We start from the raw sequence: 18,365 nt of genomic DNA on the forward strand, positions 1-18,365 counted from the left end.
CTAGTGGTTAAGCACATTGGGCCAGTAACTGAAAGGTTGCTGGTTCGAATCCTGAACTAACTAGGTGAAAATCTATCAATGTGCTCTTAGGCAAGGCACTTAAGCTTAGTTGTTCTGGATAAGAGATTGGTAAAATGTACATGCGTTGTAAACAACAGGTGTAGATTAACAGTGACATGCTTCCTTAGTGCCCTTCCCAACAACGCAGAGAGATATAAATAAATAATAGCAAAGTAATAACATGTAGTAACAACAACAAATACACAATGAGTCATAGGAAATGATGGTGGAAACATTATGTACAAAAAAAATACAAACCACACAAAATAGACCCGATTTATTGTGCTGTTGTGCTGTCGTCCATTCTTCTCCTCTATCTTCCTTAGCAGCTCTGTCACCTGAGTCTGGCCATCTCTGGCTTTATTATTAAAGACATGAGCTCTATCATCACCACCTAAAGGAGAGTCAGAGGCTCCTTGCCTTCTTAAAGAAACACCTCCACTGGTTTTCCTTCCAGCTGATCCGCTCTAGTGAATATTACTATAGTGTCCACTTCACTGCATCCAGCATCTCCGCTGTGTGTTTCCCAACGCCAATCACCAGAAGAAACGCATGGGGTTCTGGGACTGACAATTTGATCCAATTTCCTATGTCACTTTTCATTTCCTTTAATGACTGAGGTGTATCAGAGCCCCACGGTGTCGGTCACATGAACCTCCTTCTCATCCGCCTCTCCACTATGTTTCTGACACTGTGGTCACAGACTGTAGAGAAATACACTTGGAATGCATCTCTCCCCAGGAGGGTGTTTCCAGTTGCCCTCTTCCCTGCTCCAGTTTCACCCACCAGAACAATCACCATCAGCTTAGAAACGGAATCTGTTTATAGACACCCAATAAAACAGAACCCAATGCTGAATTTTCCTGTTGTGAATCAAGACTGGAAATGACCACAGCAACAGCTCTTTACTGTATGTCTAATATTCTGTACACACTGTAAAAGAGTAATGGTGAGGCATGTGACAATACCTCAACTTCCTCTTCATAAGTGGGAGGGATCATCTATGCTTCCACATGCGATGTTTGTGGTCTACAGGCACAGTGAGGAACAATCAAAACACTTAAAAAGTCTGAATGTCACATAAAAAAGTGAACATGTGATGCTGACAGGCCTGTTATGACAAGCACATCTGGTCCATCACTGTTAAAGTTTTAAACAATAATCAACAGCATCATCGTAGGGGGGTTGGGGGGGGGGGGCAGAAGTCCCTGTTGCTGAATCTCTGGAGCTTGGACCTGGGGACAACAAGGTGGCCTGCTGTGGTAGAACGGGGAGATCGTGTGGGTTGGTAGGGAAGAAGGTCAGAGTGGTAAGCCGGGGCAAGGTGGTGGAGAGCTTTGTAGGTCAGAAAGAGGATCTTGTATCCGTTGCATGCGGAGACCGGGAGCCAGTGGAGTTCACGGAGGACGGGGGGATGTACTGCCAGAACTTAGTATGGATGAGGAGTCTGGCTGCAGAGTTCTGAACCATTTGGAGTTTATGGAGGGAGCTTGAGTTGATGGCGGAGAGGAATGAGTTGAAATAGTCGAGTCGAGAGGAGATGAATGCATGGATGAGGGTTTCAGCAGTAGGACGGGAGACCTTAGCAATGTTACAGAGGCGGAAGGATAAGGATTTGACAGTTTGTCTGATGTGGTGGTCGAAGGAGAGGAGGGAGTCCAGGATGACGCCAAGGTTGTGAGCGTGGGTGAGGGTAAGGTTGCCAACATCGCTGAATGTTTTTTTTACGTTTGTTCATTGTTGCAGCTCCCTTTTGTTATTCTAGTAAATGGCCTCTTGGAGGATTTATCTCTTGTAGGTCTACAGTACCTGTGCAATGGGGTCTCACGATACATTTAGCGTACATAGTGACATATTCTATTGCCACATAGTTAGTAAAGTACCCCCCCCCCCCTAGCAAACAGGGAACGTCCTAAGGACATTAGACAATGATCCCATTAGGTCCCTTTTAGGGTTTCAGCGAGACGTTATCCCACAGACATTCTTAGAATGTTCTAAGAACATTAAAACATGACGTTTACCTCGGTACCATAAGGGGACATTCAGTACAGGTCCAAGTTTGGTCACAACAGAACCTTAACAGCATTCAGATTCAGTCAAAACCAGAACAGTTAGTGGCAATCAGCAACAAATATTGTGATTCATTTAGGATGACTGCATCCTAAATCCCAAATGGCACCCTACTCCCTATATAGGTCATGTATATTTGGTCAAAGTAGAGCCCTATGTAGAGAATAGGGTGCCATTTGGGACGCAGAGAGGATTCACCCTCAGAGGTTTGGGAATGGAAATGTTCTGGTCTTCTATGATAACTCCAGAGTGAGAACACATGGCCTTGGTAAAGATGTTAATAATGACTATTCTCATATCAGCATTGTAAATATCCCCCCAAAAAATTGGCTGCAATAATTTTTTTATTAGCTATTTTTTGTTCAAAGCGAGAGAAAAAAAGCCCAATTTAAAAACTGTGGGTGTTTGATGTGCTCTAATCCCAAACGTTGTTATAAATTAGAAAAGGGGACTATGCCACCATTGTAATCTATATAGGATGTGTCTCAAATGGTCCTTTAATCCCTACATGGAGCATTACTAATCTCTACATAGTACACTATGTGTGTGTGTGTGTGTGTGTGTGTGTGTGTGTGTGTGTGTGTGTGTGTGTGTGCGTGTGCGTGCGTGCGTGCGTGCGTGCGTGTGTGTGTGCGCGCGTGCGTGCGTGCGTGCGTGCGTGTGTGTGTGTGTGCGTGTGTGTGTGTGTGTGTGTGTGTGTGTGTGTGTGTGTGTGTGTGCGTGTGTGTGTGTGTGCGTGCGTGCATGCGTGCGTGTGTGTGTATGTGTGTTTACATGTGTGGGAAAAGTGTGTGTTTGTGTTTGTCATGCTGTGTAGAGACACACAATCAGAGTGATTGCAATGGTTGATTGCAATTACTAGCTTATGTTTCCATACAGTATGCCTCTGGCAGAGCAGCAGTCTTGACAAATAGACAGGATGTTGCATTATTCAACCGTTATTCATTCTTCACTCTCCAATGTCTTCTATCAACATAACTGTTTTCAAGAGACAGGGCCTACTTGACAGTCAGATGATAAGTGTATCAATATTTTCTTTATTTCTCTAAGATCATTGGACTTTGGGGTAGTTTATTGAATAATTCATTTCCATATATTGCAGCAGCCAAAGGCAGAGGAATTATGCCATTGTTCAGTAGCGCATTGACTCTTCCCGAGCGACGTGCTCCTATTATAGCGCAGGTTGGAGAGGCGTGGGCTACTACCGATCCCCTATGAGTGAGGCTTTGATGTTCGCACAGACGGGCTCTTTACCAGTGTGTTCCGCTGCTATAGGCTACGCATGAATGGCATTCGCTATTGGTGGCTGTGCGTACATATAGAGGAGCGCTAGCGCGGGATAAGGGTTGGCGCCTGAGGTTCATATTTTCAACTTTTTACGGAATGAAATATCAGTCAACCCGGCTGTACATTTCGCTCGGACATGATGGATTTATGACAAACAGCATGCCTTTTCTGATGGAGTTGGATTGACGATTGACTCATTTCAGCGTCCATGCGTGTTATATTTGTAGATATGTGTTTTATCCCTTATTCTAGAGCTGATGTTGTAGGACAAGTTTCGGACACCAAAATGTGTTTATTTTTTATTTTCATATTATCAACTTTAGAAATATGTCAGTCGCTGGCCCCTCGGAACGTTTATACAAATCACTGGGCAGTGCGTATTGCAGGGGGACAAGAAGAAGCGGATAAACTTGCTGCTAAATATGGTTATAATAATTATGGACAGGTAAGACCATTACCGTGTTTTTATTTTGTGCAGCCTGACCTGTTATGATTCCCTCTTTCTGCTTTGCGGATCAATAGTCTAATGTTTTGTCGAGTTCAACTGCTGAACTTCGATACAGTAGGCTGGCTATTTGTGCGATTGCGATTATTATCCGTGTCTGGCAAGCACCTGAACCCCTGCGCCAAATGTACAGCTTTCCGAGTTCCAGAGCGATTTTCTTTTGGCAACACAAACGCACCAGCGCCACTGAAGTACATTATTTTCAGGCCGTTGACTTATGGGCAATGGTCACGTTGCACTGTCCACATACAACGAGATTAAACATGACGCTGTAATTATACAATGTATTGTAGACTACAATAGGCTTGTGGACGATGATCAACACTGGAAATGGCACTGTGCCAAAAAATAAAATGCCCAAATTCCATAATATTGGGTCATTTTCATTTCCGAAATTCGAAAAGGACTACATTCCAACTTGGTACACCATTGATGTTTTCACTTTAAGGATGTTATATATGACTGGAATGGGTTTACTTAATTCTAATAGTGGATTTGTTCTGCTCTTGTTCTAGCCATAATAGCCTTTACAATCCTCCCCAGGGGGTAATGCATTGATTATCCAGATTATTTGGAAGAGGAGTGTACCATAGTATGGCTTCTGTTGCAGCCGTTTTTATTGAAGTTGACCACATGCTATAAACTGCAATAAATGATCATGTGGTGTTGACATTTTAGTCTGTCTCCCATTGGGATTCACCCCCTAGGGAACTTCCTAACAGATCTTCATTTCAATTTATTGACAGGTGATAGATACTCTTGGAGAATTCATGCAGACTGTGAAGATGACACGCTTGTGGATGGGGGAGCTGGGTTTCTTACAATAAAAAGAAAGCAGTAGATATTCTATAGATTATTGACATGAATCTGAGGATAACAAGTCATTTAGGAGTAAGGACGTAGCCCACATAACTACTGTAGCCTAACAGTATGATACATTTATTCAGGGTATAAGGATGGACACAGTGTTTGCATGATTCAGAGAAGTGTGATATCTGAAATTGAAGTTTATTCAATGGACCTTTGACCTTTTATGATGTGACATTTTATATCTGCAGCGTCTGTGTACACTCAGCTTGATATCTAAGCAATCATTCCAAATTCCTAACAATTGTCAGACTTGGATGGAGATGGAGAGGGAAAGGCAGAGGGTGAGAAAGAGGGGAGAAATGGAGTGAGAACGACAGCGTGAGTGAAAGAGGGAAAGAGAGAGTTGAAATGAGGGGGAGACATATAGAGCAAGAGACAGAGAGAGAAAGAGGGTGAAAGGACAAATGAGTGAGAACAAGACAGAGGGAAAGAGGTGAAGGGAGGTAGCGAAAGGTTGAGAGAGAGCGAGAGAGAGAGTGTTGAAGAAGTCCTGGTTCAGATAATAACGCGGCTCAGTGCCAGAAGTGCACATGTGCTCTGGGTTTCCTGCCCGCATTTTTGGTGCAAAGTCACGAGAGAAAAAAAATATCCTATTCATTTCTTCACATGCTTTGGATTTGAAATTGTTATTTTCCTCTGAGTAAGCAACATTTGCAGAAAAAGTCCTTCTGTACAAATGTAGGATCTTAATTTGATCACCACGTTGCAGGAGAAAAAAACCGTGTTGTTTATTTGAGGTTGAAAAAGGCTTCTGAAGTTTGCAATTTCCAAAAAATGTATCAACCCCCTACAAAAATGTCCATGAATTATAATCCACATAATAATTAACATGTCCTGTTGCTGCAGGATTATTTTCCTGCTGTAGCAAACTGGCTAACATTAAGACCCAACATCTGTATGTGTTCACAAACTTCACATTGTTGGATACCGGTGCAAACATGTTCTTTCTCAAAACAATGTAGGTTGTTTGGTTTTAGGCACCATATTCCAAGTTAACCAATATCATGTACTCTATATCGATTTGCATTGATGTACAGACAGTAACATACAATACAATTATATGTGTTCTTGATCACTTCACTGCATGCTCTATATCTCACTTTACTGTAGAATGCAGATTTAACCTGGCATTACCCTTTCTGCTCTCCACAACGATCATTTTTATGTATACTGTAAAGATTGCAGTGTATTTTCTTCTTCTTCTTCTTCTCGCCATGACCCTACTGTTTGTTTTCATGTTGTTGCTGTCCAGATCGGGAGTCTGGAGGACCATTACCATTTCCACCACAGCAGAGTGGTGCGCAGAGCAGCTTTCTCCACTAGGGGCGCTCACTCCTTCATCCAGATGGACCCGAAGGTGAGACGTCTGCTTGGCAGTTACTCGGAGTGAATCCTAACCTAGAATTTTCACATAGTGGTCTATTTTCGGCTGGCATTAAGGCGGCGCTAGTGTCAAACGCATTTTAGTTTGCAATTTCGTAATGTGAAAACTGGTGCATTTGCATTTTCCAGCCCTAACACCAGGTTCGGCAATTTACCTGTCAAACATCAGCACACTTGCGCTCAGATGGGAGGGGTTGGAAATATTTGAGGCGTGTCCTTAAAAACATGATCCAAAGTGCTAATTTCAGGCAGTACTGGTAGGGATATTTAAGACCAACCAAAAGCTGGTTTGGTTATGACATGAATATTGACAGCAGAAACACAGCCTATCCAGCCGTGATGCACACTGACCATATGAACATGGAACAAGAGTAGCCTGATGTGCTTTTGGAGTCTGAATACTTCCTATTTAGAAACATAAAAAACATGTGTTTTTTCCCCGTTTTGTTTCATTTGCTTAAAAACCAAGATTAGCCTCCTTTCAATTAAGGCTTTTTTTCTGCCCAAATCAATCACAAAGTAGTCAAGACTGTCGATAAAGGGTTTAGCTCCCGAGACCACTTGGAAATAAATCTTAATCACCAAAGCTTTATTAAAATGTAAAGTTTGAGAGGAGTTAAACAGTGAGCTGACATTCCCTTTTTATCTGTGCATTGTAGGCAGGCCCACATTATTTTAGCATGCAGGTCATGTTTTGGATGTGTGTAAAACCCTCCATAGTCTGCGTTTTTTTAATATTATATGTCCAAGGGAAGAAATGATGGTGCCTGTAAGTGTGACATAGCCTATTTAAAACAGGTTGTTTTGTTGTTTCATTCTCTTTTTAGGCCTTATCAATAATGAATTTAATCTTGCTTATTGACAATGTTTTGCATGTCCATGCTCAGCCATAATGCAATTTACTGTAGACCTATTCCCTATATCAGTGTGAATTCTATTGAAGCCATGCAATTACTTAGAACAATGTGGACAGCAAATGGGTTCAAGTTAACCTATTTAGCAAAGATGGAATAGATAGGTGTACATGTTGTTATTTTGTATCTGTAAGCCATTTAATAAACTATATCGGACTAACATTGGCATTGGAGTTGATTCCAAGGCAATACATAAAATACCTTAAATACACAACTTGAAGCAACCACACGTTTAGCCATGTAGCACATTCTGATTGGCCAGTGAGGGGCCAAGCCTTGACACAACCACAGCTTGTTTATTCATCAAAACCCAGCCCTTTCCCGCCAAAGCCAGCAAGTCCCCAGATAATTGTAATAGTGAAAATTGCCAAAATATTTCGGACACACGTCTGAACCTATAACGCTACCACTTGCTCTTAGATTTACCATTGTGTTAGGTTTGTTAAAATAGAGCCCATAGTCTCCCTTTGACATCAATACATTACTAAGTGAACAGTTATGATTCACTTCTAAGGTGAATGCTAGAAAGGATGAATGGTAGGAATAATACTTTGGTGGTTTCTTATATTTCTCCTATTTCACACATGTACTGGTCTAGTAATATGCATGTGTGAATTGGAAATGTGCTTTTTGCATATCCTAACTCCCCCTGAGACACCTTCAGAGAGCGGGGTCACGGCCAGGGTCTGTTATCAGCAACAGATGATCAAGTACCAGAGGAGGCTGGTGGGAGGAGCTATAGGAGGAATCAATGCAACGGTGTCACACACATCAAGCATATGGAAACCACATGTTTGACTCCCTTCCAATTATTCCGTTCCTGCCATTACAATGAGGTCGTCCTCCTATAGCTACTTCCACCAGCCTCCACTGGCAAATACATAGTCACAACAGTATAACGTTAGTCACAAAAGATGAGCAAGTACATGAGCTTAGGGATAGTTCCCTCGAAATTCAAATGTACATGATTTTCCACTTAGCTTGGCTGTAGTTGATTCACTGACACAGCTGTTGATATTTGCTTCTGTAGCAGGATCCTACTGGGGAATGCAAGCCTGTGACATCATCAGCTCTGCTACAGATTTTGACTTATGTCTCTGGGTTAGAAATGTGGCAGACAGATGAAATATTTAACGGTAAAGAGCAAAACTTCATATTTGAAGTGGAATTTCCCTTTAAAGTTGGAATCCTTAATGGTGAAAGTGCCACATTGGTTTCGCGTGTTGCAACAACAAAGAAGTACCATCATTCAGGGGCAGTAGAACAGCACAATATGTATTGGTGTTTTTAGTGTTGACCACTCTGATCAACACACCTCACCTCTGTTTAGTCCACAAAACAGAACTAATAACAAAAGTGCTGGGGCGGACAGAGGCGCTGTTTCCCCTAATGCAGATTCCATCTTCTAAGATTAGGATCAAGGGTTGAACTAGTGTTATGGATACTGTAATGTTTAGGGGTTAAAATCCCATTTGTCGCCAGAAAGTGTTGTACCTCTGTTCTTCGGACCACTTCAGCCCAGCTGTTTTACAGACGCAGCCCGCACACAGAGTTGGGTCTTTAACATACCTAACATAGTGATAGTTGACAGACCATTTATCCACTCAAGTGTCTCTCTCTCTGCATTCCCAGATCTCTTAATTTACTCTGTCTGGATGAAACATAAGCAGAGAGACTGACACACACACACACACGCACGCGCACGCGCACACGCACACGCACACGCACACGCACACACGCACACGCACACACACACACACACACACACACACACACACACACACACACACACACACACACACACACACACACACACACACTATCAGGGACCAAGAGAAGGCAATCCAATCAAAATCCTATCAGAACCTCAAGACAGATACACTTGGATAGATACATAGATACATGTACCCATCACCCGTATCACATCAGGCCCATCAGGTATTACTGGAGGCCTCCTTCCACCCTCCACTTCTAGCCTACAGGCAGCTTTAAGAATAAAAGTGCAGCTGTTTGGGGAGCCTCTCCTCTGGCCTTCTCCCTGAGATTATCTCACTCAGACAGGCAGGATCTCAAGAGTAATAAAAGCCAAAGCCCAAAGTCTGGAGCTCCTCAACAGAGCTCATCCTGATCATATCACGCTCTAAGCCCTGTGTGTATAAATGAAAGGTTGGGGCTGATGCCCTGAAACCAATTTTACCTCTGTCAGGCCTCTGATTTGCTGCCCCCCCAGCTTGTGTGATTTCACCACCAACCACCAACCACTGTCACAACATAACTTATCAAGAAGAGAACTCTAAACACGGCATCCATATGGTTTCTGGGCCTCTCACCACAACCACTGGTCAGACCTACTACAGTAGGCTATATACAGTAGTTAATAAGATAGGACAGGTTTCCTGGATACAGAGTAAACCTAGTCCTGGACTTTAAAGCTATTTCAATTGATATTCTCCATTGAGCATGCTTTTAAGTCTATGGCCAGGCTTAATCTGTGTCTGGGAAACGGGCCCATTGTGTACAATTAACTCCTAATATGCAATGGTTTGAGACTGCTATGAAGGCATGCACTGAATCGGAGCATGCAGACACCACATGCAATTAAAACTGTGTACGTATGCAAGGTGCTTTGTGAATTTGCATTTGAATGTGTTTATCACATGGATTAAGAATACATAGGATGGCTCCCAAATGCCCCCTGTTCCCTATGTAGTGCAATACTTTTGACCAGAGCCCTATGTGCCTTGATTAAAAGTAGTGCACTACATTGCGAACAGGGTGCCATTTGGGACAGATACATAGTCATTCATTTCCAATTTGCAAATCGACAAACGTGTTTGTTTGTTAATGTGTGTAAAACTTCACCAGTGATTTCCATTCCCATATCCATCCTTGGGAGTCGCTTAAGCAAGCCACAATGTCTCTGTGGTCTCTCTACTGTGTGTGTGTGCATGTGCGTGTGCACGCGTGTGTGTGTGATGTCTTTCTAGGTTGACTGGGTTCAACAGCAGCTAGTGAAGCAGAGAGTAAAGAGATACATCAAAAGCGACACCCGAAGCCCTGACCCCAACTTCGTCCACTTCAACGACCCCAAATGGTCCAACATGTGGTATATTGTAAGTCCACTACATATCTACCATCTATCCTCACTGGAGTCATATATGTAGTAGTACTTGAAATAATTGAATCAAGGAATAAATAATTAGCTGAAATGAAAATCAGGGTCATATTCATTAGGGCACGCAATGGAACATTTTAATCGGCCCTGGTCAAAAGTAGTGCATTATCTAGGGAATAGAGTGCCATTTTGGACGGGCCCAAACGAGTGCCCTCACTTCCCCTTGACACCATCGATCCCCCTGTTTAAGGTGCACCACTATTCCCTGAACATGTTTTTGTCACCACACGAGTCTAATACAAACTGCCTTAAGCTAATGCATCTCTGCGGCTACGGTCCGGTCGTCTTTTAGTAATTAAACCAGGTTGACGATAAGAGCTTTGGGTAGGAACTCAAGTGTGAAATTGTCCAGAGGCTGCAGTTCTGTTGCCTACTCGGGAGAAGTGTCCAAACTTCTCAGGGCTCAGGGTAAATCTGGGGTTAGGATGGATTAGATGCTATAGAGGCGATGGATGTGGGTAAAATGATTCACTACCTGAATGCACTACATGGCAGGAATGTAACTGTTGTCTATGCTGGGGATGGGCCTCCGCTTTGGCATTCTGTGGGAGAAGACATTTTTAAACAGACAGATGGCCTATAATGGTTTCTCTCCCACAGAGCTTACCTTGTATATCTCTTTATCCTATATCTCATGCCAGAGTCTGTTGGGGCGAGTGTTTAACATGCATACTAAAAATAGGAGTCAAGGGGCAGAATCCTAATGCTCTTTAAGAAAGGTGGGCTGGGTAAATGTAGGGGAAGTGCTGGGTTGTGATACTGAGTTTGGATCCAGACCTGGTTCTCTCAAATACTTTGAGCATTTGATAGATTAAGCCTGCCTGGAATGCCAGATGGGCAGGGTTTACACTTTTAGGACTATTCTGTTCCATTGTGCCAGACAAGCTAAATCAAGCGCTGCTAAAGTATTTGAAAGAAAACACATTATGTGAACCCAGATCCGTTGGAGGGGATTGGGTGATATAACATATAGAGAGACGATAATGGCTGGAGAATTTATACTCAGGGTCATGTTTGTCTCACATCACCCTAATGCTGGGTGAGTTCAGAAGGGCACACCTTATCAAAACGTTTTGCAACAGAAAATGAAAATCAGTGTTCCTATTGGACAATATCTGGTAGTACCTCCCAGATTAATTCTGTTTTAAAACCTTTTGTACCTATTTAACACGACCCTAGTATCCTGCCAGACAGTTTCACTTATCTGAGGGAACAAGAATTGCTCTTCAATGTCCTCACATTCAAATTAGGAGGTGGGATGCAAAGATGAAAAAATGACAAACTCAAGGACAACCAAGCCATTGCTGTTGAATAGAGATTTTCCATATTTAAGGTTGTCAGTGACACATCGGTTGACATGACAGATATACGTACTGATTAACATAGGACCCCAGTCTGACCACTCCTCTGTTTCCTATTAACATTGTATGTGTCCTCTGTGGTCCTCTTCCTCAGCACTGTACGGACAAGAACAATCGCTGTCGGTCAGAGATGAACATTCTGGCAGCGTGGCAGAGAGGCTACACGGGCAAGAACGTGGTGGTCACCATCCTGGATGACGGCATCGAGAGGAACCACCCTGACCTGGCACAGAACTATGTAAGTATACTATTGGGGTCTCTTCACATAGTCAAACGTTTGTTCCCATATTCCTAGCACACAATGACTACATCAAGCTTGTGACTCTGAAAACTCATTGGATGCATTTGCATTTTGTTTGGGTTGTGTTTTGGGTTATGTTTTGCCCAGTGGGAACTGAATGGTGATTGATGTTCATGTTTTGAAAGGGCTACAGTAAAGTAAAGTGTTTATAAATTCCAAAATGATATCGCTGTCAGATGAAAAATTGCAACTGATATCAGTGCCCATCCCTAATGGATATGAATAAAGAATTGAACAGAATATAACACAGATAATAACATAACGTCCACCACCACCACCTTAGTTGCTGGAAAGGACAAAGTGAAAAGAAAATACCCGGGCCAGAACAGTTTGGTTTGGCACGATTGTGTGAAAAGGGTACGTCCACAAAAACAACACACCCACACTGCTAGTATTTGTTGAGGCCATAACAACACACCACCTTTGTCGGACAAATTTCATTTCTGTGCCTGACACATTGGATTACGTCTCTAAGTTGTGGCCGGTGTTGGTTCCAATCTGTCACTGGTTCTGTAATAGTGCATGAGGTGAGATATGACTGAAATGTGGAAAAACCATGGCAATATATTTCCTTTTTAGTTTTATGTCCTTTAGTGAGCAAGACCTGCTTTGATTTCTCCTTCTATCTGTCTCTCTCTGTTGCTCTCTTCATTTTCTCTCTCTTCTTTCTCTCTTTCTCTGTCTCTCTGTCCCTCTGTCTCTGTCTCTCTCTCTCTCCAGGACCAGCTGGCGAGTTATGATGTCAACGGGAACGACCATGATCCAACTCCTCGTTATGATTCTAGCAACGAGAACAAGTGAGAGCAAACATCCCTCAGTCCCCATCCTATCCCTCTATCCTTCATTTATTCCCTCCATCTCTCCATCCTTCTACGTCATCACTGTATCCCTTCACCTATCCATCCATCCTTCTATTCCTCGTGTATTTATTCCCCTGTCCCTCTATTCATCATCCCTCTATTCCCTCTTCCCCTCTCCTTATCCATCCTTCCATTCGCTCTTTCTGTTCACCCCTCCATTACTTGCACCCCTTTCTATTCCCCGTTCCCCATCACCACATACCTCCATTCCTCCATCCTTCCATTCCTCCATATTTCCTTCCATCCATCCCAATGTACCTTTACTATGTACCTTTATCGCTCTTTTCCTCCATCCCTCCATCTCTCCATCAACCCATCCCTTGGGCTATTGACAGGAGGATCCATGCCACACTTCCCCACACCACGCTTCTGATGTAACCTAAATGACTCATGCACTGTTTTAATGTACATCATTATTAATATGGTACTTTAATGAAACACTTTGACTTTCATCTCTGGTGGATGTGGCTGGGCGTTCATATGCTGCCTCTCTCTCTCTCTCTCTCTCTCTCTCTCTCTCTCTGTCTGAGGTCTACAGGCTGGCTAATGAATATAAAGAGGACACAAAGACAACTTTGAAATGTGACAGGAAAATGTGACGGCTTTGAAATGTGTCCCCTAGCCGCAGTGCACCACTCTTTTATTTGTCATTGAACCTCGTGTTGTTTGTATCATACTTGTCCCACTGGAACGTCCAACATTCCATTGGTGACGATTTGAGCAACTTGCTATGAAATAGTTTGACATACTTTTTTCTATTACACATATTCAGTTTGAGAGTTATACTTATTCCATTACACAAATGTCTCATCTCTGGTTAGAAACTGACTCCAGACCAGACAGACTAGTCCCTCATCAAATGCTGTTGTGTATTCAGTTAGACAAACGTCTCATCTCTGGTTAGAAACTGACTCCAGACCAGACAGACTAGTCACTCATCAAATGCTGTTGTGTATTCAGTTAGACAAACGTCTCATCTCTGGTTAGAAACTGACTCCAGACCAGACAGACTAGTCACTCATCAAATGCTGTTGTGTATTCAGTTAGACAAACGTCTCATCTCTGGTTAGAAACTGACTCCAGACCAGACAGACTAGTCCCTCATCAAATGCTGTTGTGTATTCAGTTAGACAAACGTCTCATCTCTGGTTAGAAACTGACTCCAGACCAGACAGACTAGTCACTCATCATATTCTGTTGTGTATTCAGTTGCTATCATCGTGTTTCTTATTGCTGCACTGAAGGCATTTCTGTCACAACACAAACTTCACCAAGCAATCAAATTAATCTGGAGTCTTGTTGACCAGCAAACAAACCCAAAAGGTCTTTATTCATTTTCTCCTCCTTCATCTCTCTCTCTCTGGGTGGTGTAATTCACCCCTGGCTGTAGAGGGACACGTAATTGGGATCAGGGGGAGAGGGGAAACAACTATTAAAGAGAAAGCCATTCAGGTTGTTTCTCTGTCACCCAGCCTTGGTGAGATGAGTTCACTGGATGCACCCAGCCTTGGTGAGATGAGTTCACTGGATGCACCCAGCCTTGGTGAGATGAGTTCACTGGATGCACCAAGCCTTGGTGAGATGAGTTCACTGGATGCACCCAGCCTTGGTGAGATGTGTTCACTGGATGCACCCAGCCTTGGTGAGATGAGTTCACTGGATGCACCCAGCCTTGGTGAGATGTGTTCACTGGATGCACCCAGCCTTGGTGAGATGAGTTCACTGGATGCACCCAGCCTTGGTGAGATTAGTTCACTGGATGCACCCAGCCTTGGTGAGATGTGTTCACTGGATGCACCCAGCCTTGGTGAGATGAGTTCACTGGATGCACCCAGCCTTGGTGAGATGAGTTCACTGGATGCACCTGGACTGGGGTGAGATTAGTGTGTGCGTGCGGGTGTGTATTTGTGTGTGTGTGTGTGTGCATTGGTATACAGGCGCTCTCTCCTCTTAAACTCATTACTGCGTGGCCTAACAGGAGGCGATGTGACACCATGTTTTATATTCCACCATGTTTTATATTCCACCATGTTTTATATTCCACCATGTTTTATATTCCACCATGTTTTATATTCCACCATGTTTTATATTCCACCATGTTTTATATTCCACCATGTTTTATATTCCACCATGTTTTATATTCCACCATGTTTGGCCACACATTCATTTTCAAACAAGGCAACCAGCTGCACGGCAGGGGAGTGAACAGCGTACTGGTCCACGTACTCACCTCAGTTCCTTCTTTCTCGGGAGAAAGGACTGGAACAACACTCCTTGTAGTTCTTTTCTCTTTATCTGTTTCTCTCCATCACGCTCTCACTAATTCCACATCTCAGTTGAAGGCTGAAATTCACCCTTTACAGTTTCAGTAGATCTCTGTATTCAGTACGATAACGTCTTTGTCACTTCCTTACTTAAAACTTCACAACATTTTCTCATCTCATCTTTTCTCTTCTCAATCTTTTTTTCATCTCAATATTTTCTCATCTAATTTCTCTTTAAAACATTTATTTGGTGAGTCTGGTTTGTTTTTGTGAAGAGGTGAATTAAGAGGTCCTTTTTGTAATGTTTTTCATGTCTCTCGCTGGTGAAACAGTCATTATCCAGTAGCCGTCGGTCCCTTGGGGCTGTAGGCTCCTATCAGGTGTGTTAACATGCTGTGATAAAGAGCGTAGGGAAGGAGAGAGAGAGAGAGAGAGAGAGAGAGAAGAAGGGAATGAGGAAGAGTGTCAGGTGTTGAATATTGACTCCTCCACCACCTGCTGAGCCTGTGAAGAGAGGATAACCTTTACTTCATTCCAGAGGTGGACTGATCCCTTCTATTTGTGTGATATGTAAATGAAGAGTGGGAGATGAAATGCTTAGTATAGACCTTCAACTCTTTTCAGTCCTTTACTAGTCCTTATGTTTAGTGACGGTATTACCCTGGACAGCCTAGAAGAGGACGGAACCTTCTGAGCCTGGTTCCTGGTACACTATTAGAAAAAACGGTTCCAAAAGTGTTCTTTGGATGTTCCCATTGGAGAACCCTTTTGGCTTCCATGTAGAACCCTCTGTGGAAAGGGTTTTACATGAAACCCAAAAGGGCTCAACCTGGAACCATAACGGGTTCTTCAAAGGGTTCTCCTATGGGGACAGCCAAAGAACCCTCTCCTCTCCCTCTCTCCTCTCCTTCTTTCCTCTCGCTCTTCCTCTCCTCTTTTTCTCTCCAGACATGGGACGCGCTGTGCCGGTGAGGTTGCAGCTGTGGCCAATAACTCCCACTGCATTGTGGGAATTGCATACAACGCACGCATTGGAGGTAGAGTATCCTCTCCTCTCCTCTCCTCTCCTCTACCCTACCCTCTACCCTCCTCTCCTCTCCTCTCAGACAAAATTATTCTGCATGTGTGCACCAGATTAACCTTGACTTGTCCTGCTCTGTGTAAAAAGTGTGTGTGTGAGAGAGGTGTAATAAGAGTGTTTCTCTAGCTTGCAGCGCTAAGCTGTGGACATTCATGCGTTCACAAGGCATTAATCCCGCAGCGGTTTCTGTGATGTCAAATGTCGAGGGTTTTTAATCAAACGACAGAATCTCACATCCCCTCCCACTTTTTTGTCTTCTCTGCAACTGTGCTGAAAGCGCAGGCATTTCTGTCTTTCTTGCTCACTCTTTGTCTTTCTCCCTCTCTCTTTTTCCATGCATCCATCTCTCTATCTCCCTCTCTCTTTCTTCTCTCACCCCATTGATCCCTCTCTCTTTTTAAACATATTTCTCTCTCTTTCTCTATTTCTTCTCTTTATAACCCTTTCCCCCTCTCTCTCGTCTGCAGATGTCTGGAATGGTACCAGTAGCCTTTACAGAACTATAGTGTAGTGAATGGCACCAGTAGCCTTTACAGTACTGTAGTGTAGTGAATGGTACCAGTAGCCTTTACAGTTATATAGTGTAGTGAATGGTACCAGTAGTATTTACAGTGCTATAGTATAGTGAATGGTACCAGTAGCCTTTACAGTTCTATAGTGTAGTGAATGGTACCAGTAGTCTTTACAGTACTGTAGTGAATGGTACCAGTAGCCTTTACAGTACTGTAGTGAATGGTACCAGTAGCCTTTACAGTGCTATAGTGTAGTGAATGGTACCAGTAGCCTTTACAGTACTGTAGTGTAGTGAATGGTACCAGTAGCCTTTACAGTACCATAGTGTAGTGAATGGTACCAGTAGCCTTTACAGTACTGTAGTGTAGTGAATGGTACCAGTAGCCTTTACAGTACTGTAGTGTAGTGAATGGTACCAGTAGCCTTTACAGTACTGTAGTGTAGTGAATGGTACCAGTAGCCTTTACAGTTCTATAGTGTAGTGAATGGTACCAGTAGCCTTTACAGTTCTATAGTGTAGTGAATGGTACCAGTAGCCTTTACAGTACTGTAGTGTAGTGAATGGTACCAGTAGCCTTTACAGTACTGTAGTGTAGTGAATGGTACCAGTAGCCTTTACAGTACTGTAGTGTAGTGAATGGTACCAGTAGCCTTTACAGTGCTATAGTGTAGTGAATGGTACCAGTAGCCTTTACAGTTATATAGTGTAGTGAATGGTACCAGTAGCCTTTACAGTTCTATAGTGTAGTGAATGGTACCAGTAGCCTTTACAGTACTGTAGTGTAGTGAATGGTACCAGTAGCCTTTACAGTACTGTAGTGTAGTGAATGGTACCAGTAGCCTTTACAGTACTGTAGTGTAGTGAATGGTACCAGTAGCCTTTACAGTACTGTAGTGAATGGTACCAGTAGCCTTTACAGTACTGTAGTGTAGTGAATGGTACCAGTAGCCTTTACAGTACTTTAGTGTAGTGAATGGTACCAGTAGCCTTTACAGTACTGTAGTGTAGTGAATGGTACCAGTAGCCTTTACAGTTATATAGTGTAGTGAATGGTACCAGTAGCCTTTACAGTTCTATAGTGTAGTGAATGGTACCAGTAGCCTTTACAGTTCTATAGTGTAGTGAATGGTACCAGTAGCCTTTACAGTACTGTAGTGAATGGTACCAGTAGCCTTTACAGTACTGTAGTGTAGTGAATGGTACCAGTAGCCTTTACAGTACTTTAGTGTAGTGAATGGTACCAGTAGCCTTTACAGTACTGTAGTGTAGTGAATGGTACCAGTAGCCTTTACAGTACTGTAGTGTAGTGAATGGTACCAGTAGCCTTTACAGTACTGTAGTGTAGTGAATGGTACCAGTAGCCTTTACAGTTCTATAGTGTAGTGAATGGTACCAGTAGCCTTTACAGTGCTATAGTGTAGTGAATGGTACCAGTAGCCTTTACAGTTCTATAGTGTAGTGAATGGTACCAGTAGCCTTTACAGTACTGTAGTGAATGGTACCAGTAGCCTTTACAGTACTGTAGTGAATGGTACCAGTAGCCTTTACAGTACCATAGTGTAGTGAATGGTACCAGTAGCCTTTACAGTACTGAGGTGTAGTGAATGGTACCAGTAGCCTTTACAGTACTGTAGTGTAGTGAATGGTACCAGTAGCCTTTACAGTACTGTAGTGTAGTGAATGGTACCAGTAGCCTTTAGGGTACTGTAGTGTAGTGAAT

The 18,365-nt window shown here is 43.0% G+C and overlaps 1 protein-coding gene across 3 annotated transcripts in view; it reads left to right on the top strand.

Annotated features, from left to right (window-relative positions):
- Positions 1 to 3,114: 3,114 nt before the first annotated feature.
- LOC106562734 (proprotein convertase subtilisin/kexin type 6) overlaps positions 3,115 to 18,365 on the top strand; it is a 101,387-nt gene continuing 86,136 nt past the window's right edge. For 2 of the 3 annotated variants that reach the window (XM_045708239.2, XM_045708240.2), the window contains exons 1-6: positions 3,117 to 3,862; positions 6,045 to 6,149; positions 10,077 to 10,202; positions 11,720 to 11,863; positions 12,647 to 12,723; positions 15,999 to 16,087. In XM_045708239.2, the coding sequence (XP_045564195.2) occupies positions 3,626 to 3,862; positions 6,045 to 6,149; positions 10,077 to 10,202; positions 11,720 to 11,863; positions 12,647 to 12,723; positions 15,999 to 16,087 (778 nt within the window). In that variant the 5' untranslated portion in view covers positions 3,117 to 3,625. Of the gene's footprint in view, positions 3,863 to 6,044; positions 6,150 to 10,076; positions 10,203 to 11,719; positions 11,864 to 12,646; positions 12,724 to 15,998; positions 16,088 to 18,365 lie in introns of all 3 variants that reach the window. The other variant, XM_082969673.1, reaches the window with a different exon arrangement.

Source organism: Salmo salar, chromosome 26, assembly GCF_965601325.2.
Source record: "Salmo salar chromosome 26, fSalSal1, whole genome shotgun sequence".
Taxonomy (NCBI): Eukaryota; Metazoa; Chordata; class Actinopteri; order Salmoniformes; family Salmonidae; genus Salmo; species Salmo salar.